Source organism: Atheta coriaria, unplaced genomic scaffold, assembly GCF_025399875.1.
Source record: "Atheta coriaria isolate IRGN ID8LTWV9N9 unplaced genomic scaffold, Caltech_Dcor_3.1 hic_scaffold_4_pilon, whole genome shotgun sequence".
Taxonomy (NCBI): Eukaryota; Metazoa; Arthropoda; class Insecta; order Coleoptera; family Staphylinidae; genus Dalotia; species Dalotia coriaria.
Window position 1 is genome coordinate 3259048 of NW_027045446.1, and position 26126 is coordinate 3285173.

A 26126-nucleotide genomic window follows, 5' to 3' on the forward strand; every position below is an offset into this window, starting at 1 on the left:
CCAATGCCATCAGTTACACCAGCCTGCGTCCACCAAAACATACAATAACTCAAACTCTAAGTGGAATTGAATGAAATGTATGTTGATAGATACCAAACTAGCATTGAAAAATACCCACAATTTTTCTTTTCCAAAAATAAAGTAAAAACATCAAAGAACTTCGAATATAATTGAATTCTGTAACCAAAATTAATTTTTAACTCTTGAGGTTTCACCGACAGCACAAAGGTGAGCAGAATGCAAGTGGTGGCAAGCACAAGTAGTTGTTTAGCAGCCGTCACCTGCCATACATAAATTTCGACCGAAATTAACGTCCCTAAAACATTTTCGCTCGAGTTCTCCAAGCTTTCGCGCCGGCAATGAAACTTCTTCTTGCGTGGCTGACGCTCAAAGTTACGCGCGTTGAGAGGCGCACATGCCATGAATCTCGCGCCTGTCTGAAGATAATTTTATTTAATTCCACAGCGACTGCTTGCCCTCCCGACACCGGCAGGCATGCATATAGAAGTATTGCAAGAACGTGTAGTTGAAATGACAGCAGAGTGCAAAACTTGTTTTAATCAAATTAAGTAAGAACTCAAACCGCAAAATTGTTTCGGAATTAAATTATCAACATCTTTTATTTGCGGAAATTGTCTGTCCTTGTAATATTGGTCACAACCCAATTCCATTTGGGGTTTTATACGATGATCCCGACCAGCGTGTTGTGAATTGACCTTAGAATCTACGACGACGGCATCAAATGTAGAAATGTCCTTGTGGATTTCCCGCCATTATCCTACTCCAACCCGGGAATCTTGCATGCGTACTTTCACTGTTTTCGGTCGTATAAAGTTACTACTACATTTTTCTTTGGTGTCCTTTCTATACTATGATATTTATTACAAAACGGAAGGATTCAAGACTTGTAAACAAATTTTAAAAAAACTTTTTAGAAAATTACAATTTTAGTAGTACGAGATTGATTATGAGCAAGCGTGGCAAGCGTTTAATCAATCGAGTGTTTAATTACGTTTAGCCACATGATGCTTACGCTATTTTTTCTACTTCTACTCTATTTCCCAGTTTTGTGATGCAACGTAGATAAATACGCAGGCACAAGCTACACCCCGTGACTAAGGCCCGTGACTAAAGTACTTTAGTCACAACCTTAGCCGTCCGTCTTTAAAATACCACTTTTTGTGTCTCAAACCCATTGATAAACTGATGTTTTAAAGATGTAAGTAGAAAAAAGCTTATTTTATCATCAATCCATTTACGTTTCCTCTTATTTCCGTTTTCGTCCAAAAAGTTTCACGCCTTGTTCCTGAATGACTATTGAGTTGCAAAGCGTCGATACTTTTTAACCCTCTTACAAGTAGTACCACCACGCTGGGAGACTAAAAGGCACGTAGCGAAACTAATAATGAAAAGAAACAAGCTGTGCGAGACAAGCATGGAATCTGAAGCGTTTATGCCTCTGTAATTGATGCACACTTGCCTGTTCAATTTGCTTTGACTGCCGTTCGCACATTCAATATAACCTGAAGTGCACTACAACAAAAAATACGCGTAAAGTGCAACTATCAATTGATACAAAGTAGCTATTTATTCTTGAAATAATGAAATTGCAAAAGTATTGCACTTTTTTCACATGAAAAAATTTCAATTGTTTGCAATGCAACACCTTAGACAATACGCAGGTTAAACAAGGAAACACGGTAAAAACTGTTCGGATAATAAAAGAAAAGCGTCGAATTCGTCTAGCCTTGCACTTGAGGTAAAGGAACGAGAGTTTGCACTGAAGTACAGCTTACACAAACTAAAGCTCTCATTAAAACCTTCATTATTTTAAGTGCTCACCGCAACATACTGTTAACCCTAACGAGATGTTTTAGACACAAAGATTTTAAAGGAAAAATGCTTCCAGTTTGTGAAATTTTCCAAAAATAAAGCGAAATTATTTCGTAGATTTTTATAAACGCGTTTGAAGTGCCCGGCTGCTGGGTCGCTGACAAGGGTGTGGGTCAACAAGAGATTAATACCGCAACGACGGTTTGAGTGGCTTTCGGGTGAAGCGAAACTGGCTTCGAGCCGAAATTCGACGAAAATCGAACGAAAGAGCCTGCCTGGCCCATCACTCGTCCATCGACAGTCGACGTGAATCGTGCCAACCTGCAATACAAGCCGGTTTTCCGCCCTCTTGCCAATCACGCCACTCGGCACAAGAGTAAACGCGCAACATCTCCTCTTCTGGATTCTGGAGTGGCTTGATCGATTCGACCTGTGCGCGCGACATTAAAAGACAAAAGACAAAACGGCGAACGCGAAAAACAATGGCGCTGGTACGTTAAACGGTAAACCATCAGTTTCTACTAATAGTGTTTTTTGTACACATTCCACTCAAATACACTGGTTAACAAATAGAACGTGTTCATCCGCTGTTTGTGCGCCGAAACACAACATTTCAGCTTGGCTTGCGATAAAACTGAAACATCAATGCCCATGAGCGTAAACAAAACATGACAAATGCGTTTAACGCCCTTTTGCTGACTGAACTGCGTTGTTTGAAAATCTCATCGACTGCTGCGCACTTTGTAACTTTGTAATTACCAAAGCCAGCCGAGGCTTTTGAGTGCTTTTCATAATTTAATTAAAGAGCGTGTATTTTATTAAAAGTTATCATGAGAAATTATATAAAACACACGTATTGATTATATAATATTTGTTTATTATGACAAATTATACGGTGCATTAACACTTCTAATAGCACATTACACAAGTGGTTGTTGCGCTGTTTATTTAAGTAATTGCGTGAAGAAAAATAGCAATCGTAGTTAACCAAAATGCATGCGAATGCAAACGCAAAACACTTCGCAGGGGATGTTTGTCGAACGCGCCCGTATTGTTTGTTTTGGCGACGAGCTAGCTCGTGAGTGTGAACATTGCTGCCGCTGCCAATTGCTGCCGGGAGCGGCGGCATGTTGCGACAAACAACAATGAGTCGTGTTCATAACGCGGATGCGAATAGGTGCGAGCGACGCATAAAAGATTAATGAATAGAAGCTTAGATAAAACTCAGATAAAGCGACAAACTCACTTTATGCACAATCAGGAAACTTTTTTTGACATAAACCAGACAGTGTGCAGATAAGCTGTTTTATCAACGCAGCGCTAGAGGGACTCAAAAAGGGTTATTTTGACGTTCAAAACATAACAAATCTGGGGATTTTTGTACGATTTGATTTTCCTTGTAGAGAATTTTCCGTAGATTAAGATTTTTAATCATTTCTTCTTTATCGCTTCAAGTTTGCGAGATATTCGCAAAAAAAAATGTTAATGCGTAATTTTTCTATTTAATTATTTTTTATCGCATCATATTAAGAATTTTCCGTTGTTTAAAAATCACCGATTCGTTCCTTTCTATCCCTTTTAGTTAACGTGATATTTGCAACTGAAAAAAACGTAATAATTAAAATGCTCTTTTTTTTACACTTTTAGTCACAATTTCTAAACCTTTACGCCCAAATTTTTTTGTATTATCTTATTTTATCTTATAGAAAATTTTTCGAAGATTAATAATCTTTAAGCCGTATCTTTCTAGCGCTTTTAGTATCCGAAAAAATTGCAATCAAAAATCAAAAAATTGAAAAATGAGAAACTTTGACCATTTTTCCTCTTTAATGTGAAATTATATAATTATAGCTTCTTAAACAATTTACTAAAATCTCAATAAAAGTATGATGATAAAGAGCATTTTCAACATCCATTCAATGATGGCTCCATCCAAGCATTAAATCCTGCACTTTGTTAAGAACTCACGGAATAAGCGCGAGCGAGATAAAGACTGCAACGCTAAGAATGACGGATAAATCAGCCGGAAGAATGCGCGTCGCCAATTGAGCGTTCATTATTAAACGAAGTTCATCGGAGTTGTTGAAGTATTTTATCAACGCTCGGCCTTGCGCAAAGTTTTCTGGTTTGATTAAATTGTTCCGTGCAGTTTCATTTGTAATTACTTATTGCGGCAATGATTTCAACTTGCTTCCATGTACAAATTCACCTCCAAAACATTGCATTTAATATAAAATAATAAGATGATCAATTTCTATTAAATTTAAGTGAAATTGTTGGCTATAATTCACGTTATGCAAACAAATGACGCTGAAGCGTTGTTATTAATGTGGCAAACATTAGCGACGCGTTACGCGGCGCGAAAAATGTAATTCGCCGACATTATAATAAAGTGCTCAGTTTCATGAAATATGCAGGTAGTTTTCATAAAACTTCGTTACGCATTGCGCTACCAAGCGTACTTGCCTAACGGATTACACTAAATCTAAACGTGACATGAATAAATATTTAATTTATATTTTGTTCAATTATTAAAACTACTTTTGTACGTTTATAAAATTTAGATTAACTTATCGATTGGGAGGATTTTCATTTTATGTCGGATCATTTGTTTTTATGTTTGTTGTACTCACATCCTGTAAACATGAAAATAGTTGGCACTAAAGTTGTACCAGCTACAAATTCCGTTTCATTTCACCTCACATCCGACGCGAAACGCAACGAATAATGATGATGATGGCGTAATGGACGAAGGAAACTCGTCTACTTGATGTTTTCTTTTGTTTTTATCGCTGGACTAACTTGAAATCATTAACTAGACCGAAATAAACAAAAAATCAGTTCACACAACTATCATGTAAATTATCCTTTGTTTAGTTTGGGTTTTCGGCTGTAGATGGAGCCACTTTACGCTTTTTTACACCACAGAGTGGAAAACATTGTTTTTAACGTCATTTATATGGAAAACAATGTTTTCAAACGTAGTGAAAGCTAGAACTTATTAAAAATTTATTTATTTTAACCCATATTGTAATAAATATCAAATTTTGCTCTTCACTTTCAGTGTTTTGGTCAAATTTTAGTAGTAAACGTATTAAATTTTACTGTCCATGATAATTAAATTTAATTATCGGCTCATCTTCAATACTCCATGCTTCAGGAAAGTATTAAACGAAATTATTGGTATTTTTCCCATTGCTGTTTAGCCTGATATTGCCCATCTTTTGTTTAGTGTCATAACTGGATGCCCTTCAGCCGCTTCTTAATGCCCTCGTCTGCCTTAATCTACTTATAGCCGGGAAGAAACGTAGAGGGTTTCAGAGGTTCCATCACATAATATCTTTCTCCTGCTTTCGTTTTTACTGCCTTTCGTCCGGAGCTGAGCGTCCTTCTTGCTCGTTTAACGATTATAATTCTCCAACCGCGCGCTGACAGCCATCCGTGTTTAACAGCCTTCATTACGTCAGACATGTAATCCTTCAATTTAGAATTTAGAAAGATTTTTCCCAAAATTATATTGCAAAATTGCTATATTTTTAATATCAGCCATTTTTCACTTCGTTTTCGTTTTCTCTTAGATTTTTTATTCCTCCGCCAATATTTGTTTGTAAACCTGTCACGTTTCGAGCTGTACGAGTCAGAAATTAATTTGCGAGTTGCAGCCAGCACCACATTTTTTTATCACGTACGTAGGGCTATCGGTAAACTTGAAATTGAATGACTTTGTAATTGACACCGAAGAGGAATCGCTACACGGATACATTCATTGATTTCGAGCATGAAATTCGAATGAAATCGGTCACCGGTTACGCTGCGCCGCGCGCCAGCCTGAAGGCACATTTATCATATTCATGAAATTTGCAGCGCCGCCGAATTTATTCCGGCAAGGCATGAAAAAAACAATAAAAACTTTTTTGCGGTACAAAAAGTGAAACATGACGCACGCCCGCACAGGGTTGGATTACTCGTCAGATACCTTACGCACTTATCAATCATCCGGGTAATTACATGTCGGGGTAGTGCCAAAATGTCAAAAATGTCAACGTTTTTTTCTAATCGATAATTCTAATAATTCTAAAGTATATATTATATGAATAATAAATTCTGCAAAAATTTTCTTCAAAAACTTGTTCATATTTACGAAATCAATAAAAATATCTGAAGAATTTTACATTTTTCATCTTGTATTTCAGTGCTATTTACAAATATATACAACTAGTTTAACTGATGTAAAATGTGGGTTGCCTACATAGAGGTCCCGGTTCATTGACGAAGTTGTATAGTTTATAGTGCTACACGTCAAATGAAACTTTCTATGAAGCTTTTCTATGCGCTGCACGGCACGCATAATGAATGCAAAGAAGCGTTTATTATTACACGAATAAACTTGAAGCGGTTGGCAGCGATAAGGAGCTGCTGGGGATCGACTCAATTCGAAGCGTACACATAATAACTAACTATGCGCCGACTTTCAACGTAAGTACAATGGTAATTTTCGTCATTCTGATATACGGAGCGAAAACGCACGTATCCATCGCTTTTCATCCAATTCTTGCTCTCCTACACATTCCACATCTATCCTTCGATCCGTGCGCCGTCGTCGTCGTCGACGGGCTTTATCTCACTTGCGTCGGCTAACATTCTATTTTGTTAAATAAAGTTTCCGGCGAATTGCTGCAAAGTACCTTGCGTTTAGCTTTCGTTCGGAATTGGACGTGGAATTGGAATTGATGCCTGAAGACATAACATTTTCAAAGCGACGACACGAACTAGTGTGTGAAGAAAAAAAAAACGCTTTGCGCGCTCTCAAGGAAGAAACATGCGTAACACGACTGAAAGTATTTCACCTCTTCCGGCTACGAAAGCGGAAAATCTTGTTACATGACTTTTGTGATGGGATTTTCAAACAATCGATAAATAATAAAAGATTAGTTTTATATTTTCATTTGATAGAAATCTAGATTTTGTTAAATTAAGTTTAAATTTAGTTTAAAACTTGATACGTTGATTTCGCAGATTTTCCGAGGTCGGATACAAAACTAGGTCATTCGTTCGTCCTTCGGCTAGGTCTGGATTATGGACGCTCGGGTTACAACCCTTGCATTATTAGCCTATTTATGTGAAAACATCCCAGCAACTCTTGAAGTCATTTAAGTGTTTAATTAATTTTAACGCGTAGGAAAATTAAACAAAACAATTTTTTTTTAAATCTAAAAATGTAAATCTTTATCAAAATGCATTGCTCTCATATGATCCAATTGCTCTACAGTCGACGACGACATCAAAACGAGAGCACGACTATTGATTCCACGAAAATGGGAGCGTTTTACGTAACCGCCCGGCGCGATGCGGAAAGATCGAAGCGGAGTTCAAGGTACTCGTTGCTGTTTCCACCACACAGCCACCACATTCTTTAGCATACCTTATATGTCGCAATTCTAATAATATTGCCTGATCTGAATATCCCCCCGGTGCAGAAATTCATTAACCAAAAGGAAGATTCCTCTCCTGACCCTAAATTACTCCGGCGGCTGTAACTCACCGGTTGCTCTCCTCGCAATCATGTGTTTTATGACTTTAACTCCAGGGATCCGACATCTTGGTCATAGGCTGGAGACCCTTACAAGCCTATGAAGCTCCAATTTAAATAATGTTAATTAATGAATACCGCCTTCCTTCAAAGACCCTGTGTTAATTCTATTTTAATCATCACTATATATTCGTGATGTGATGTGGAGTCTTACTGCATTCATGCTGCACGTGTTGCAAAATTATGTAATTCCTGCCTAAATTGAGATTAGACTATCAGATGTTATACGCTAGGATAAATGACGTTTTCGAGTGATTTACGTTTCAAATGAGATATAAACGCGACCTCATTTATGCTTGATTTGCATCGCCGTGTGGAATTGAACATTAACGATCTGTATTTCTGCGCGCGAAATTCTACACCACCATCTGCTTAGATTTAGGTTAGGTTTATCCAGTTTAGGATATAATATGATGAACTGCTTCTAATGCTTTCTATTTCTTTTCTCCTTTCATTCTGTTACAACAGAGTATTTCCTTGCGGAATGCTTTCAGAAGGGAAGAGTTTCTAACAAAATTTTGCGCATTCATATTTAACGTGCTTTCCGTGTTTGTGGGGCAAACTCAGGAGCAACTTGGCATAACGCTTAGTAAACATTAGTGCCAGTAACACGTGTCATGAATACGAGAGCGCCTTTCGTTGCAGGTCACAATAAAACGAGCATTCATAACGTCGCGCGAGTAAATCATCGATGAAGCGAACCGAGTGTAAAGCGATCCCAATTCGGATTTGCTGCCATTGGCATACTCATCGTCAAAGCCATGAGTAGGGTAAGGTAAGATGGTGGTAGAGGCCTCGGGGGTGGCGGATTGGGGAAAACGTGCTGACGTCAGGGAATCCGAAAGCTGATTGAGAAATATGACCAGCGAGATGTAGCAAAAATATTTCAGCTGCAAACATGTAGGATTCATTTGATCAAAAGCTGATTTTTAAATCTCTGTTTGCTTTAAAACCTGAAGTGAGGTTTGGCAGGCTGCCAAAGTTTCACTCCAACACGTTATCGGTAGTGTTCCGTTTCGATGGCAGTAGGTTAACACACCAGTGCTCTATTTCCGTGACACTGATCGTATATTATAGACAGTCCAACAACCTGCTGTCGGAATACAATGCCAGACCGTGACAAATTACTAACCATGCCCCTCTCAACCCCTGTGACCACACAGGTAATCAAAGGTCTTTATAAAAACCATAGAACCCTTTATGGCATGGCTATAATTTCATACTTAGGCACTCAAAGAAAAACATTTCACTGAACAAGGTTGGCATGTCGCTAATATGCGCATTGCATGTTTATGGGATGAAGTCACAACAAAGGTTTCATTGAACCCAAGCAACCAGTCCAGGGTCAACCAGCAATCAGCTCTACACTAGTATTTATAAATAGCACTTGAGATGTGTACAAAAAAAAAACAGGGTTCGTTGAGGTTCATGTGTTAGGGTGCTGCAGTGGTGGCACTGGTGCAGTATCTTCCCTCTCCCCCCTCCAAAAAAGTAAGCACGTGCAAGGAACGTTCACGCTCACGTTGTGCAACGCATCCGCTTGCTTGACTTGCGGGTTCTAAATTTACGTGTGTACGTCCATCTTACCTTGTTTCCGCACTGGCATCACGTCCCGCACGACGACAACAAGTGACACTCTCAGTTGGACAACCGCGAACGCGTCCGGTTCAATGTGGGCCAACTGCGGAACAACGATGGCGCACAACTTCAACCTAAAAACACGATCACCAACAATACCACCGCGAACAACAAACGCGAACTGAAATGAACTTGAAATGACAATATGTGAGATATGATTGGAACCGTGAGCGTGGTGGGTGACCGGTGACACTTGGTATCTTTCGCCCGACGCACGACCGACTTTTTTGGTGCATTCGACGTGTGCATGCGACGCGTATTGCTCCTATGCACTGATACACGCGCGCGGCACTCGAGCGTCGCGACGCTGCCTGTGTACACACACAAACGCCCGGCGTGAGGAAGATGGTCAATATGGCGCTCGTGCCGATTGGTCGACGCTGTGTGCTCGCACCGTGGACGTCATCCGATGGGGTGGTTTTCGGGGTGCTGCGCCACGGCGCGGTACTATCACGCGGTTCCATCTGCCAACGGCGGGGGAGGATGCAATGCGGCGTCCCGACGCTCAGCGTCGCTCTTTACCACAGCATATATAGATTTCTATAAGACAACGTAAAAATACATTTTTTTTATTTTTAACAAAATACATTTTTATTTTGATAGATTTTTTGTTCCCTACTGGCAAGGACAATTATTTGACACACCATGGATAGACCTAAAATAAATAAGTAACATTTACATATTATACGTTATCAGATGTTAACTGAACAGGACACGATAACTCATAATCGATATTAATGTTGTGTTTAATCAAATTTTGGTAAACCAAATTCCTCCGGATGGAACTGTTCCAAACTTTGGAGCACTAAAGTAGCGCCTTCTTTTAATTCATCGCTGATTTCGTCGGATGGTACCATCACAACCTGCATACCAGCAGCAACAGCTGCTTTTACACCATTCGGAGCATCTTCAAACACCAAACACTAAAATATGGATTCAAAAATTATTATACCCTAACTATAAATAACAATAATCATACTTTTGAAGGATTTGGAGGATCTGGAAATCTCTGGGCGCATACCAAGAAGATATCCGGATTGGGTTTACCCTTTTTCACTTCAGCGTCACTACTACCCATGACTTTATGGTGAAACAAATTAAACAACTCCGCTGAACTTTGAAGTTTGATGTCCGTAGCCTCTTTGCTTCCAGATGTCGCCATGGCGAAAGGAATTTTGTGTTTTGCAAGATGTCTGATCAACTTTTCAGCTCCTAAAGTCATTGTTCAATCCTACTATTCAACATTTGGTAAAAAATATTAGTACCAGGTAACAGTGGAGGATTATGGAGCTCCGCCTCAACTCCTTTACGCATCCTCAGGAAAAACTCTTCTGGAGTCAATGGTAATTCCATAAGTTCTACAGCCAATTGACTAGTCATCATTTCCGGCGTGCCCAGTATTCTTGCACGCACTTCCTTCGTGTATTTCTTTCCATATTGACCAGCAATGTCACCGATGATTTTCTCATAGAATGTTTCCGAGTCTAAAACAAGTATATTTTCATCTGGGCGCTCAAAATATTCCACGCACAGTGCATGTGGTTGAGAGTGTTTCACATACCTATTAATAGTCCGTCGAGATCGAAGAGGACGTGGGTGACCGCTGCGTACGTACCAGGCATAGTTCTGACTTCTTGTTGTGACCCAATTTCGAATTACACTGAGACGGAAAGTTTGCCGGCGTGCGGGTTTGAAATAGACGCGCCTTTCCGCGAATGATGTAACACTAGACGGGAGTTTATCACGCGGCCTTCACTGCTCTGGCACGAGGCAGCATGAACTTCAATTTAGCTATTTGTGACGTTTGGCTGGCTGGTAGCAATATTAGGAAAGTAATAACACCGGATCAACGTGCAAAATAATAAATAATATGTTTACATTTGATAAGGCTTTGCGTCATAAATTATTCCTAAACCCGTAGAAATTAAACAACTAAGCAGACGCAAAATATATGGAAATAAAACACGCTGCACATTGGTGACGACTGCGTGATAACTTTTACGGGAAAAGATCAATAAACTTTCACTAAATAAACCTAGTGACTTGTAGATGTCGCAAAATGTTTATTTTGAAGTCTGTGGTGTTATATTTGTTTGCAATTCACTGTCTTTGACAATGATTTAAATATTGCTTTTGAGCTAAACCACTAAAAAAAACCAAAGCAGGATTTTTTTGCGGGAATTTGCAACTGAACATTTGATCTAACCTCATTTAATGCCTCTTAACAAAACGCAAGATAAGTTAGGATTGCAAGAAGAGACATTTTGCTTGGTTTTGTTGAAAATTCTTTAGCCTTTTATTCCGCATACAAAAATGGTTGGTAAAAGTAGTAAATGATTCAGAATAATCCAAGATGTATACCAAACCTACTACAAATATCCTAGATCCTAGCTACACACATAACAAATCCACCTCTTCAACAAAGATTTCACTTTATTTCATGGCCCTTCAAAATTTAAAGCTTATCCATAAAATGAGGTAGTCCCGTTGCGTTACGACGCTTTGTCAGAATCTCACATCCATGGTCGGTGACGAGAAGCGTTTGTTCAAACTGCGCTGACCATTGACCGTCAGCAGTAACCGCCGTCCATTTATCCGGCCAAGATTCATCCTTCCACGTGCCCATTGATATCATCGGCTCAATTGTAAATGAATGACCAGCTTTCATTACACCAATCGCGCGATTTTCTTCATAAAAATAACAAATTATTTGATTTACTTGCAAATTTTCGAATATTTTATTACTTACTAGCATAATGTGGAACATTCGGCGCTGTGTGAAAAAGTCTGTGAATTCCATGCCCACAATAACTCCTCACAACTGAATAACCGTGAGCCTGTGCGTGTTTCTGGATGACATTACCAATCTCGCGATATTTCTCGCCGGGTTTTACAATATCAATCGCTTTCATCAGACACTCATGAGTGACACGCACGAGATCTTTGTGTTTTTGTTCGACGTTACCGACAAAGAATGTCTCATTCAGATCTCCGTGAAAACCACGGTGATACACAGTAATATCCACATTGCATAGATCTCCATCTTGCAATGGTCTCATATCTGGTATTCCATGACAAATCACCTTCAAATATTTATATAAACCTATTCAAAAGTATATCTAATTCATTTATACTTACTTCATTGACAGATGTACAACATGATTTCGGAAATTCGTAATAATTTAAAGGAGATGGATAACACTCCTTTTCAATACAAGCTTCATGTACAGCTCTGTCAATTTCATCTGTTGTAACACCCACATCACACACACTTGCAGCAACATCCAGTACTTCTCTGCCTAATTTACAAGCAACTTTCATTCCTGGAAAGTTTTCTTTATAATAGAGGAATTATTAATGTTGAGAATAGGCAAACCTTCAATTTCTTCATCATCAAGCACCTTAATTTGACTAGAACCTTTCACAGCCTGTTCAGATAAAGGATAACCACTTGGATGGTCAGCATAATCAGGCCTCATGATGCCTGAAGGCACTGTTCGCTTGTCAGACATTGGATAAGGTCTAAGCTTTCCAGTATATGTAAATGATGGCCATGGATTGAAACCACCGTCTTCCTTTTTGCCCCCATCAATGCCTTCACCCTCTAAAAGACAATGTTATTAAATGTTAATTTAGTATTCTATTGTATTAATTACGAGCGTAATAAGTAAAATAATCGCGTATAAATTTAAAAATTGTATTTGTGACTGACATTGTTACTAGGTTATCAAACAAAACCTATCACTTACTAGCTAATGAATGAATGACTTTGTGAGTGCGCCAGTTTGCCTTGAAGCATTCCTGCGAACAGAAGAACGAGCCCTGAATGCCCAGTTTCATGCACGTTGGGCACTGCAGTTTGGCCTCTTTGCCGCAGTCCGACGTCGCACATGTTCCCAACGATGCCATCTTTAACCAAACAGGGCATACAGTTTCAGTCAGCCGGATCAAGTCGGATGGATATAACGGGCGTCGCGCTGAGCGAACGGTAAATGTATTTGTGGAATGTAAGAAGAGGTAGAGTTAGTGGGGGTGCTGCTATTCCTGCTGCGGCAGTGTAGCCAACATACAAAAAATAAACATAAACCTAGCAAAAAGTTACTAGTTTTAAATTCAACAGAATAGCCAACCACACGAAAAGCGCATTTCATCACTTTTTTTGTGGCGGTTGATCATTTCCAACGAATTTCCGCAATAAAACGACCAAAAGACGCCATTATTGGTGCAGTGTATTCCTCATTCAACAAAAAGGTATGTTTTAAGGCAAGTTTTATTGATTAATGTAACAAAAATATGACATATTCGCAATACAATGCAAAGAATTATCTTGGGCACATAGCATGCCTTCCTCCATCAACTGGAATGGAAGCACCAGTAATAAAGCTTGAATCACTGCTTGCCAAAAAGACAATAGTGTTAGCAACTTCATCAGCCTGTCCAGGCCTGCCCATTGCATGTGTTTCCTTGGTTCTCTGCAGAAAAGCTTTATATTGCTCTTCATTCATACCACCCCTTGTGTGTAGATTTGTAACAGTCACTCCTGGATTAACCGAGTTGACTCTTACGTTTTTCGTGGCAAGTTCAAGTGCGACACACCTGGTAAATTGATCTACTGCAGCCTTTGACATGCAGTAGGCTAAAACGCCGGGAAAAGCGCGGATTCCATTCACGCTCGAAACGTTTACGACACTGCCTTGTGTCTTAATTAAATGCGGAACGGCCAAATGAGTCATTTGATAAATGCATCTGACGTTAACGTTCATCATTCGATCATATTGCTCCAAATTTGTGTTCTCTATCGAGCCGGTTTCAAGAACACCGGCGTTATTAACCAGCACATCGAGTTTACCATAGTGTTTGATGATGGAGTCCATGATGTTCTTGACATCGGTTTCTTTTGTAAGTTCACCAGTGACCACGTAGGGTTTGGGAGCGCCGGCGGATTCACATTCTGAGGAAACTTTGTTAAGATTATCGAGGTTGCGACCGGTGAGAGCGAGACTTGCGCCGAGTTTAGCGAATTGTTTTGCTGCAGCAGCACCAATGCCGGAACTGGCACCTGTTATAAGCACAACTTTACCGGCGAAGTTCATGTTTGCTAAACTATTTTAAAGTTACGTAACACAGATCAAGTTGAACACGAACAGCAGGAGTGAAACGAATCACTGCAAGTCAAAAACAAGTTAGGCTTAGTAACTTTTATCAGCTGTTTAGCATGAGCGCATGCGCCAATTCAATGCTGCAGGATTTAAAAACCGCTCATCATTTTTGTTCAAAATATTTATTTCAAGTTTTAAACAGCAGCACATAATGATTAACATGATATGTATTTATCTAGGACAAAGCGCATGTTTTCCACCATCAACAGGAAGCGTCGCTGCGGTTATGAACGACGCATTATCACTGGCAAGGAACAAAATACTTTTTGCAACTTCCTCTACATTTCCTGCTCTCCCCAAAGGTTGTGTAGTCTTACACCTCTCAACAAATTCATCATATTGCTGATTATCCATCCCTGCTCTCTTATGAAGATTGGTGACCACCACTCCAGGATTCACAGAATTCACTCTCACTCCTTTGCTAGCTAATTCCAAGGCAATGCATCTTGTGAACTGATCAAGTGCTGCTTTTGACATGCAGTAAGCAAGAACATTTGGGAATGCTCTCAAGCCCACTACACTGGAGACATTCACAATGTTTCCTTTGGATTTAATCAAATGAGGAACAGCTAGATTTGTGAGTTGATACACTGCTCTCACATTAACATTCATCACCCTATCCAGCTGATCCAAGGAGGTTGTTTCAATGCTGCCATTCTCCAGGACGCCGGCATTGTTGACCAGGACATCGATTTTATTGAATTTCTTAATTGTTTCATCAATAATTCCTGCTACGAATTGTTCATCACACAAGTCACCAACGAGCACAAGCGGAATGGAATCTTTGTTTGCTTTGAGGCAATCGGCGGCGAGTGATTTGAGATTTTCTTCGTTTCGTCCGGTAAGTACAAGGTTCGCGGAGAGGGTGGCAAATTGTCGAGCTGTTTCAGCTCCGATGCCGGAGCTAGCACCGGTGACAACCACGACTTTATTCTTAAAATCCATATTTGGTTGGTATACTCGGTAACACTACGTATATTGGAAGGTTAGAAATCGAACAGGTTGGAACTGCTGCCAGCAGTGTTATTCAGTCACGTGAACTACAGCTGGCAACGCAGACAACGCAATATTTAATTGGCGTTTGGATCTAAGCTCTAAGTGGAGTTTTTGGGAAATTAACATATTTGTTTACAAATTTAGCGCAAATATATTCCTTTCCTATCTCAACATTTTTCGTGACCCTACCTAACCTAAATTGAATAACCTAAGAAACAATAATTGGCTTTGTCAATCATAGGCCATATGGTTTAGTCAATCATAAATCAAAAGGTTATTGATAAAAAAAATTATGAACATTCAGTGATTCAGAATTATTTTATTATTTATCGTGGACATGCTGCTTGTTTACCACCATCTATAGGCAATGTTGCTGCAGTGATGAACGACGATTGTTCACTTGCCAAAAACAATATACTTTTCGCCACCTCATCGACAGTTCCTGGCCTACCTAAAGGATGATTACCCTTGCTTCTTTCCAACAAAGCTTCATAGTCCTTTCCATCAATACCCGCACGTTTGTGAAGGTTACTAACAATGACTCCTGGGTTTACCGCATTAACTCTCACATTCTTTGAAGCAAGCTCCAAAGCTACACATCTCGTGAACTGATCAATAGCTGCCTTGTTCATACAATAGGACAACACACCAGGGAAAGCTCTCAACCCAACAAGACTTGAAACATTTACAATTGCTCCTTGCGTTTTGATCAGATGTGGTACAGCCAGGTGTGTGAGATGGTACACCGAACGAACATTAACGTTCATCATTCGATCGAATTGATCCATATTCGTAGTCTCGATGCTTCCTATTTCTAAGATTCCAGCGTTGTTAACCAGAACATCAAGTTTCCCAAAGTGTTTAATAGTTTCGGAGATAATCGAGTTTACAAACGCTTTGTTTGTTACATCACCACGCATAAGAATGACATCAGGACTTCCGTTGGCTTTACATGCTTGGAAAACATCTTCCAGGCCTTGTGGGTTTCTCCCAGTAAGTGCCAACTTGGCATTATGTTTAGCAAAGTGTTTTGCTGTTTCTGCACCAATACCAGATGTTGCGCCGGTTATTAGAACGACTTTTTCGGAGAAATCCATGTTTTGATCTTGAACCAACTGACTTGAGCTATTAAAGCGAACTGATAACATTGAACTTTTGCTGATACATTTATTGGAATTATAGTTACATAATTGGAATTTCATAAACATTGAGCCAAAATAAAATGAAAGCAGGAATCATCAAGTGGACAAAGTTCACTGGAGAAAACAAACAAACTTTCTATTAATTATAAATTTATTAATTTTATAGTACAATATAAAATTTCTGCTGGTGATCTACCAACGGATAGATAATTATTTTACAACTTATATTTACCGAATTATTAAAACCACGCGCGACTACAGCTACGCAATCTACAGCATCAACAAATTTCTAACAAGTTTAATCATCCTTGGAGCCGGAAGCAAAGATGATTTTGAGCAATCTGACGACGGGCGCCTCGAAAAACATTGAAATCAAAAAGGCTACCATAAAAGACACTACGCTGTTACCCATAAATAACACTAACTGCAATTAAAACATAATAATTAAAGAGAAAATTAAATTAAACAAATTGATACTTACCACATTTAATTGGAAGAGATGAATGTTTCCGTCCATCAGCAAACTGGTGTAAACCATAATCACAGGATGGATCAAATACGCACAGTATGCAAGTCTACTCAGCGGAAGGAAACCCCTAAACGACAGGAGAGTATCCACAGGACCTCCAAATCCATGGCAGCATGCGATTACGATCCACGAAAGTGATAGACCCCAACCGGTATGGCTGAATGTTGCCTGAAGCAGTACAAATTAATACAATTTTAGTAAAAGTCCTTTTAAAAATTATAATTCATAAATAATTTACGTAGAAGGCTGAAGTAGGCACGACCAAACCAGTCCTTCCTATACCATACACAACGCTTGCAAGGCAACTCAAACTCAACGTCCATCCGATGAGTATAGCCCATCCGGGTAACTTAATTTTCTCCTGTCGTTGAAACATGAACCACCCTGTGGCCATTCCGATCAAGTACGGTCCTATCCGCAACCATGGCTTGTCGTACAACTGATCAAATAACGCAAAAGGCTCCTCTACTCTCGCTACATAATTATACTTCATTGAGATGATGAACGTTGTCACCCATGAAGTGAAGATAAACGCAAACATGGCTATGCCGACCGCTTTGAGGCATCTATTATTGCGCACGGCGATTATTAAAAATATTGTGGCTAGGACGTAGAATTGGGTGTCGTTGGCGATGTACCACGACCATAACATACAGAATTCATGCTGGGGATAGAAATTATTGATGTAGAGCGCATTGCGCCACCAGAAGAGATCACAAGTGATGTGATCAATCATCGCTGGGGAGAATACACTGTGATTCTGTGTGTATCTGGCGATTAGTTCATTCACGCCTATAACGAATAGATAAGCTGGTGTCAGACGCAGCCATCTGTAGACAATCATCATCAGAAACTTTGATGTTGAGATTTGGGCGATCTGAAGAGGATTTTTTATTTTTTCACGGCTTTCCTTCGCTTTAGATTTAGCTGCACTTCGGAAATATGTTATGGTAACCAAGAGACCACTGAAAGGAAACCAAAGTTAAATAAAAACAAATTATTTTGGTTAAACTGACCTGATAAAGAAAAATGTGTCAACTGAAAAGTTGCATTTGAAATTGTTTGATACGCAAACGATCTTTCTGTGATAGTTCGCATTGTTTTGTTGTCTGCAATTGAAAACACTTCCAGATAAGTGTGCACTAGAATAATCCACGTGATGGAAAAAAATCTGAGTCCATGAATGCATCGTATTGAGTCCTTGGGTAAACGATCCACCGCTAGAATTTTTTGCCCATTTGTGTAAGCAGCGAAGGATAACAAAAACGACAATGGTTTTGCTGAAATTACAATAATTAGCTGTTATGTTGCAATATGCACTTGATGAATTGACGACGCGCACCATTGAATTGTTTATGTTGTGCTAATTGCTTCTTCTTCAGCTCCTCGTTAGACGCGTTATTATTATTACGTGAAATTTCCAAATCTGGCTGCACCTTCGTGTGCTCGTGCGTGCGTTTCAAGTAGAGTTCCACAACGGTTGCAATTAGAATTAATATGAAAATTGCAACCGTTACACCTCTGAAATACAGACGAAGACAAAAAGCGATCGTTAACTTCTTTTCAATTATTAATTACAAGTTGAGCAACAAATAATAGATATTAGCCAAACACAATAATAACTATAGCTATATTATACTGTGGTTAAGTGTTGAGGATCTAGGACAATCTTTCAACTGGCCTATTGCTATTATGACTAATTTTCGCAATTTGCAACGACTAACGATTAAAATAATAATAATAAATGCCCATATATGAAATGCATACGAAAATGTCGCAATTCGTGACGGTGATAATTTTCTGAAAACTTTTGCAAAACAATTGCATAATAGAGCAACTTGGTCGTTTTTTACGCCAATTTGACTTTGTGATTCTGATAGAACACGTGAGTTATCTCGTTGGCAAGAAAGGAAAAGTAATACACTTTCCGTTGAATTCGGGTCAGATGCAGTATGCATCTAACACGCATTGGCTATTACATAAACTATCGTGAGGAAGCTCGAGGAACTTGGCAGTATTGCACGTGCAGATTTCGCGACGTCTAATTGCGATAATTGTGGAATGCGCGCGCGGTCCGATCAAAACGAAGAAATCGCACCGATTGCGCAAAAATCGCAGAAACACACGAAAGATACGCCGCGGAAACTTTCATTGGATTTTGCATTTTCGAATTGGAAAGTACCGAGCGCGCACATGCAGCATTCATTCAAACGCACTATACGAATGTCGATTTTTAATTATTTCTATCTTGCGCAATGCAATGCAATCCAGGCGCAGCACACGCGCTGCAAATTTTAGATAATGTTGGATCAAAACAACAGCTTGTGTAATCGAATAACTAAGGTGTCTACACACCCGACAATGTGAAACTTCTTGTCGTCCATGAGGCGATAGCTTCCGGGAACTGGGCGCACATCGACGACGACCAAGGATTCCGCTTGAGACTTTTCTTGCAGCAGGACAGATTTTAAATCTGCTGGGCTGCACGCCGCAGGCAGGCATTGTCCGATTATGATCTGCCGAGTCTACAAATTTCATAATCAACATTCAGTTTCAGTTGGTTTTTGAGCTCTGTGTCGATGTTGTACTCGTAAATGTAATCAAATTAGTCACACTTACGACTGGCGTGTAATCACCGTTGATATTAATGCGAATCTTGACGGCGTAGAAATGAACCGGAAACGGCGGCGTCACGCGGTTCGTCTCTGGATTGGCGAGCTCGACACATAAGGAGTGAGATCCCAGCCAGAAGTCGTTGCCGTAGAAGAAGTTCGTTGTGTAACGACCAGAAGCATCGTACACTGCCGAACAACAAACGCGTTAATTCAATTACCGTGCATTCAATTAAGTTATAGCTTTAAAAAATCTATTGAGAATTGTTACATCCGCAAAACCGGAAACAATTATTTGCACCTAAGATTGATATTAACAATGAACGTACTTTTGATCGCCCAGGACGAGTCATTTTTCAACGCTCGTAAATAGCTTTCCATTTGGAATTTGCATTTGACATCGGAGATTCTTCCAAGTTGCGAATTCCAATGATGATGACTATAGAGCTCTCGCAACCATTGCATGTTTGGCAGTTTATCCTCCAATTTAGCGACGGTTTCCAGCGTTTCCGGTGCTGGGAACTGTATTCCATTCGATAAATACGACAAATCTGATGAATTGTATGATATAAAACGCGGAGTCGTTGACGTGGTCGCACTTATCACATAAACATTCAACAAAAAGACACAGAATTTTAAAATGGCCGCCATTTTTAATTGCACTGTGTGATTTAGAACTTTTTTATTAAATTATACACAAATTGAAAAAAAAAATGTACAAATGTTGTAAACTTTTCCAGTTATGTTTTATCCATCTTCAATTTATGTGAGCTATACGCGATCGTTGAATAATAATCGACTGCACTCGCCGAAGACGCGATCGCGAATGATTCTTCCTGTTTCTTTGCGCGGCGATCTATCGCAAATGAAATTGTTATGCCGAAAAGTTATCGAATGTTACGTGCAGCAGGATAAGAACAAGCGCGTCTGGGGATCGACAATGGAAGTGCGCGTTGAGTCTGATCGCGGATTCGAACCAGTCGCATTTCCACGCCGAAGTTATCGCAGCGACTTTCGATTTCTTGGCGATTTCTTGGCGCTTGCCATAGCGACCTGGATAAATTCAGGCGGATTGCATTCGACTCACCCAGATGCATTTCATTCGCGATTCTCTCTCGCATTTTCTCACGCGAACATGTAAATGCTCTAATGGCTAACAAATGTTATACAAGTTGGGAAAATGTTCCACATTACTCGTACAAATTGTTCAAATATTTGCATGGCATATAAGTGCTTCAACAAAAATTACTTTGGTGACAGAAAGCGTAATAGTTTCCTGTTTGTGATTTACTTAACACTTGCGTTTTTCTTGTGGGTTTGTTGGTGTACTCGTATTATTGCGTTGACCTGGTCAGTCACACCGAGAAACATCAAAGTGCGCTCAATGCAACTCTTTACTACATTATTACCTGATTAATAGTATATAGTCACGGTTACCTTACGCAGAAAAAGAAATAACAGCGTAATTATTACATATGATCAAAGTAATAATTAACACTTAATAAAATACTGAAAAAAATCTGTGTAAGATTTTTTTTTTAATTATTAAGTAATATTTTCTTGTCACGAGAAAAGTCTGTGCTTTGACTATAGATTCAATCTTTGCGTAATGCACCAAAGAGAATTAAAACCATGTAATACTATTTTCCTACTTTGATCCATTGGCGTTTATGGCATTTACGTATTAAACTTTCCATTCATCCAAATTTTATGCATATTTTTCATTTTGTTGGAATATATGCAACTTAAAATTATAATATAGTATTTTTAAACAATTAAATGTAAGTAACGATCATTATTTGCATTGTGCAAGACAATTTACCTTTTAGGTCAGCAGTACTTGAACGCATAAGGCTCGTGTTAGTCTACAATCAAATTAAATGCTAAATAATGACAAGTCATGTTGGGTTAAGACATAATCTTAATGCAAATAAAATAGAATTGCAAGTGCAACGCAAACGCAATCAGGTCGAGCAAGTCAAAACAGAGAGCGCAAAGTAATTACTGCAATAACATAAATTGATAGATACAGGTTTGAATTTGATTGGTTTTCTTTTGTTAACTTTATCAAATTACCACAATTCCCAAATAGAAATGCAAATAAAACAATTAAAACCTAAAATAAGAATTACAATGGTCGCGAAAACAAATAGAAAGTGATTATTGCTCACATAGAATAAATTTGTCATCTTACATAAGTTCATAGAGCATCCTAAACGCTCGTCTCAGGATCTTCGGCAAACAATAAAAAAAAGCTTTGCATTATTACAGATTTATTGAAGCAAATTTAATTAAATATTACGAAACATGTAAACTATCTTCTCCACGGTGCTACTTAACTAATTACCGGTTCATAAACTTTTTGTGAACAAAATAAACGATGGCACTTTTGTGAAAGAAAGCGATACTAACACAAATTGATATTTTTCCTTCTGTAATGATTTTAAAGTTTTATGAGTAATTTCGTAATTGTTCTACACTATATGTTCATGTACATAAGCTACATGAGCATTTAATAAGAAAATTTATTTACTATTCCAGCTTCTATACCGAGTACTGAGCGCGCTCGTTCGCGCCGACAACTTTCTCTCCCTAACTAGTCGCACTTTTTTACTCTTTACCTCAATGCACAAATGCACACACTCGCAGAGTGCATGTCGATGCAGAAAATGCAATGAGACAAACTGCAAACAACGTTCATGTAACAACTTAGATGTAATTCGACTTGCAGTGTCCAAGTGACTTATCGTCAATTCAAACCACATAATTGAAAGCTAGGCTGTATGTTTGTCATGCGTGCATCAATAGTTTAACAGCTTATATAAAAATCTTTACATGTTGATGTTCGGTATATAATTTTTCATTGAGGTATATCAGAGAAAGAAATAGGATGATATGAGTGTGAAATGAAGGAACTATTTTATTATAATACAATCTGCATGATGCAATCATCATTGAACCGTTCGAGTATACTGGTTCTGATTGTTATGCAATTGTAATAATAAGCCATAATATATTAAGAAGTTATGAATATAAGCGTGGTAATTTATAAACAATTAAACATCTGATGAATTACTACAAAGTTATATACGAATTTCATAAGTATTTAAGTTGTTTGGAAGCTATTTGGTAATGAAACTGTTTTTGAAGAATCTTCCTGCATTAAAATTTAAATGTTATAAGCATTGTAGTTTAAGAAAATATTTACAGCACTTTACCCAACTGCATAACTAAAAATTCCCTTCTTTACAGTTGGCAGCGCCGTCTACGTATGTATGTATCATCAGGAATTCCCGCAGCGCCGAGCCACACAGTTTCAGGTTCTGTCAATGCGGTGTTCGCCGAATTGTAGCGTGTTCAACTTGGAACAATATTGCATCAGATTCAATACGCGACTAGATTAACGTGAAAAACATCAACATGTCAGGAGACGCTGAGCGTATGTTACTTTTAAACTTAAATAAAATGTTTTATTTTATATTTTACGTTTATTAATTGTATATTACAGCGTTATACACATCAGAAAAGAATGGTTCTGATGAAAATGGAGCAGGAACAGAGGATAAACCATTCAAAACCATTCTGCAGGCTATGCGAAAAGCCGGCAAGGAGCCATTTCCAATCATATATGTAGATGGTAAAGAAGAGGGTGTGAAGTATGATGTTGCAGCCAAGTCTCAGTTAAAGAAGATTACCAAAATTTGGGCTCGAGAGAACTACAAATCAGAAAACAAGCAGAAAAAGGTAGAAGATGATGAGGAGAAAAGGAAGCAAAACTTGGAAGAAGCAAAGAAGATTGTCATCAAGGAAGATCCTAGTCTACCTGCAGCCACCAGAATCAGAATTTTTGAAGGTGGTTTCAGATTTATTTTTGTTATTAAAGTTTGGGTAATAATATTGTATATGAATTGTTGGCAGGTGCAAAATATCGCGACCAGCGCATTAAAATCTATGGGTGGGTGCATCGTCTACGTCGGCAAGGAAAAAACTTGATGTTTATAACATTGAGAGATGGCACTGCTTTTCTTCAATGTGTTCTTAATGATACACTGTGTCATACATACAATGCTGTTGTACTATCTACAGAATCTTCAGTTTTGCTGTATGGTGTTCTGAAGGCTGTGCCAGAAGGTAAAAGTGTAAGTATTTTGGATGAAGTTGATGAGCAGGAACTTAATTTTAAGTTGATTTAATATAGGCTCCTGGTGGTCATGAATTACAAGTTGATTACTGGGAACTGATTGGCTCAGCTCCTCCCGGAGGAGCTGATACCATTCTCAACGAAGATGCGCTTCCTGAAGTTCAAGCTGAAAACCGCCATATTATGATTCGAGGTGAAAACACATCTAAGGTATTGCGTATGCGCTCATTGTTGATGCAAACATTCCGTGATCATTATTTGGCGCGTGGTTACTGCGAGGTTACTCCACCATCAATTGTGCAGACTCAGTGTGAAGGCGGCTCAACGCTATTTAAGATGGACTACTTCGGCGAAGAGGCTTACTTGACTCAGTCGTCACAGTTGTACTTGGAGACATGCCTAGCTTCTATGGGAGACGTTTTCTGTATCGCTGAGAGTTTCCGCGCTGAGCAGAGTCGTACCAGACGTCATTTAGCTGAGTATACCCATGTGGAAGCCGAGTGTCCGTTTATTGACTTCGAAGACCTCCTCAATCGCCTGGAAGATCTCATCTGCGATGTGGTCGACCGCGTGCTCAAGTCGCCTCTTGGTTCAATCGTGTACGAATTGAACCCGGACTTCAAGCCACCCGAGAGGCCCTTCTTGCGAATGAACTACACCGACGCATTGGTGTACCTTAAAGAAAACAACATTACCAAAGAAGATGGTTCATTCTACGAATTTGGTGAGGATATTCCAGAAATGCCCGAGCGTATGATGACTGATAAAATCGGAAAGCCGATAATGTTATGTCGTTTCCCGGCTGAAATCAAGTCATTCTATATGCCTAGATGTCCGGAAGATAATCGTCTTACTGAAAGTGTTGATGTTCTCTTACCGAACGTGGGCGAAATTGTTGGTGGTTCCATGAGGATCTGGCAGCTGGATGAGCTTCTGGAAGGTTATAAAAGGGAAGGTATTGACCCGTCACCGTACTGCTGGTACACTGATCAACGAAAATACGGATCGTGTCCGCATGGCGGGTATGGGCTTGGTTTGGAGCGTTTTATTTGCTGGTTATTGAACCGCTATCATATTCGCGAAGTTTGCTTGTATCCAAGGTACTTGAACCATTGCAAACCCTAAATATTGAGGTAATTTTGAGAAAAAATATTGAATACAACTTTTAATTTTGAATAAAATAAGCTGCATTTTCCGTCTTGATTTTTGGTTCTTACAATTTGTATGTTATGTTCATTTGTCGAGGAGTTTCACAAAAATGTATAATGCTATTATTTCGTGTTTAGTCTCATATAAGGAAGACACTCTAGCGTCATCTAGTTTTGGTTTATTACATTTTTAAATAAAAATGCTATTAATTTAGATCGTGTGGTACATGCACACCATTCCTGAACGAGTGACACACAGACACGGGTGCCCCACCATTTACTTTCTGTACACTCACTGACTTAGACAAAGATTTTAACAGATACATATTCACGCGACACTTTACGAAACACTTTATATTCTTGCGAGGTATTGCAAAGAATTCATAGAGGGCGCATGAATACACTTTGTTTACTAAAAATAGTGCATCGATTGAAGGTCGCGCATGCATTACTTTTGTATTTCTTGCGGCGTGTCGTGTTGTTAGATAAATACGGAAAACTACGTTGTGTTTAATTAATCTTTGCCAAAATCTCTGTTAATAGATGTGTCCGGCGTTTTGCTTATGATTAATCGCGTGTGGAACTTTTCTAAAAAGTGAATTTATTGTGTTTTCAGTGTTAAGTCACGGATTTGGGCGTGAGTGCTTTGCCGTCGGATGGACTTGTTCAAATCAGTTTTGCATTCAGCAGAAGTTCTCGGGCTAATGTGCAACCAGGTAATTAATATTATAGAAATTATAGCGATTTGCAAAGTCATCTTATAAATAATTTAACGAAGATTATCAATCATCAATCCGTTCATCTCTATCGCTTTTAGTTTGCTACATAATCACAACCGAAGATTTGAGTAGAATAATGCAAAGACTTCTTTGTGGAGTAGGAATGTAGTTTGATTATTGTAAATTCATTTTTTCCAACATGTGTTACCAGTGGCGGATTATGCTTCAGTGGGGCCCTAGGCGCAAATCAAGTTTGGGGCCCCTAAATCCGAAAATTTTCAAAAACGGTTATTAGTCCAGTAAAATTAATAGTTTTAGCGTACGGGCGCCGCAAAGTCTACTTCAACATTCGTTTGTGATTTTAGGCCATTGCTTAATGTTGCATACATTTCATGTGGATCTCTAATATTTTCTTCTTGTATGTATTTTAGAAAATGAGTTAACTCATCAGTGAAATATTCTGGCTCAATATCTTTTTCATACTTAGACAATAATCGCTCTACACAATTATTAGTCTCATCACGGCTTAATTTTAAATCAAAGAAAATTTTAAAATCGTTAAGAACATTGATATAGACATCGCCCCTTCGAGTAATTTCTGATGTTAATACATCACATA

The 26126-nt window shown here is 38.8% G+C and overlaps 7 protein-coding genes across 8 annotated transcripts; 1 reads left to right on the plus strand and 6 right to left on the minus strand.

The window, feature by feature from the left end:
• Positions 1 to 9614: 9614 nt before the first annotated feature.
• Positions 9615 to 11053, minus strand: LOC135791322 (pseudouridine-5'-phosphatase-like). The gene is made up of 4 exons (XM_065301704.1): positions 10623 to 11053; positions 10327 to 10545; positions 10041 to 10273; positions 9615 to 9984 (listed from the first exon to the last, which is right to left on the minus strand). The coding sequence occupies exons 1-4, from the start codon at positions 10681 to 10683 to the stop codon at positions 9808 to 9810; spliced, it is 690 nt and encodes a 229-aa protein (XP_065157776.1). The 5' UTR covers positions 10684 to 11053; the 3' UTR covers positions 9615 to 9807.
• A 280-nt stretch (positions 11054 to 11333) lies between these two features.
• LOC135791227 (methionine aminopeptidase 1) lies at positions 11334 to 13094 on the minus strand. 2 transcript variants are annotated; one of them, XM_065301554.1, is made up of 5 exons: positions 12811 to 13094; positions 12438 to 12665; positions 12200 to 12384; positions 11811 to 12144; positions 11334 to 11749 (listed from the first exon to the last, which is right to left on the minus strand). In XM_065301554.1, exons 1-5 carry the CDS (start codon positions 12968 to 12970, stop codon positions 11517 to 11519), a joined length of 1140 nt encoding a protein of 379 aa, XP_065157626.1. In that variant the 5' UTR covers positions 12971 to 13094; the 3' UTR covers positions 11334 to 11516. The 2 variants fall into 2 exon arrangements, with proteins under 2 accessions (XP_065157626.1, XP_065157627.1); XM_065301555.1 differs by having other exon boundaries at positions 12718 to 12815.
• A 219-nt stretch (positions 13095 to 13313) lies between these two features.
• Positions 13314 to 14247, minus strand: LOC135791230 (3-oxoacyl-[acyl-carrier-protein] reductase FabG-like). The gene has a single exon (XM_065301558.1). It carries the CDS (start codon positions 14152 to 14154, stop codon positions 13384 to 13386), a length of 771 nt encoding a protein of 256 aa, XP_065157630.1. The 5' UTR covers positions 14155 to 14247; the 3' UTR covers positions 13314 to 13383.
• A 79-nt stretch (positions 14248 to 14326) lies between these two features.
• LOC135791229 (meso-2,3-butanediol dehydrogenase-like) lies at positions 14327 to 15335 on the minus strand. The gene has a single exon (XM_065301557.1). It carries the CDS (start codon positions 15163 to 15165, stop codon positions 14392 to 14394), a length of 774 nt encoding a protein of 257 aa, XP_065157629.1. The 5' UTR covers positions 15166 to 15335; the 3' UTR covers positions 14327 to 14391.
• Positions 15336 to 15515: 180 nt separating this feature from the next.
• Positions 15516 to 16370, minus strand: LOC135791228 (3-oxoacyl-[acyl-carrier-protein] reductase FabG-like). The gene has a single exon (XM_065301556.1). It carries the CDS (start codon positions 16362 to 16364, stop codon positions 15543 to 15545), a length of 822 nt encoding a protein of 273 aa, XP_065157628.1. The 5' UTR covers positions 16365 to 16370; the 3' UTR covers positions 15516 to 15542.
• A 141-nt stretch (positions 16371 to 16511) lies between these two features.
• Positions 16512 to 20411, minus strand: LOC135791225 (nose resistant to fluoxetine protein 6-like). Its single transcript, XM_065301551.1, is given in 9 exon segments — positions 16512 to 16782; positions 16840 to 17055; positions 17126 to 17852; positions 17904 to 17928; positions 17931 to 18167; positions 18230 to 18408; positions 19243 to 19412; positions 19507 to 19688; positions 19829 to 20411. Coding segments are annotated over 9 exon segments (2184 nt in total). The 5' UTR covers positions 20151 to 20411; the 3' UTR covers positions 16512 to 16656.
• Positions 20412 to 22776: 2365 nt separating this feature from the next.
• Positions 22777 to 24835, plus strand: AsnRS (asparagine--tRNA ligase). Its single transcript, XM_065301553.1, has 4 exons — positions 22777 to 22938; positions 23008 to 23352; positions 23418 to 23638; positions 23698 to 24835. Exons 1-4 carry the CDS (start codon positions 22920 to 22922, stop codon positions 24763 to 24765), a joined length of 1653 nt encoding a protein of 550 aa, XP_065157625.1. The 5' UTR covers positions 22777 to 22919; the 3' UTR covers positions 24766 to 24835.
• The last annotated feature ends 1291 nt before the right edge of the window (positions 24836 to 26126 follow it).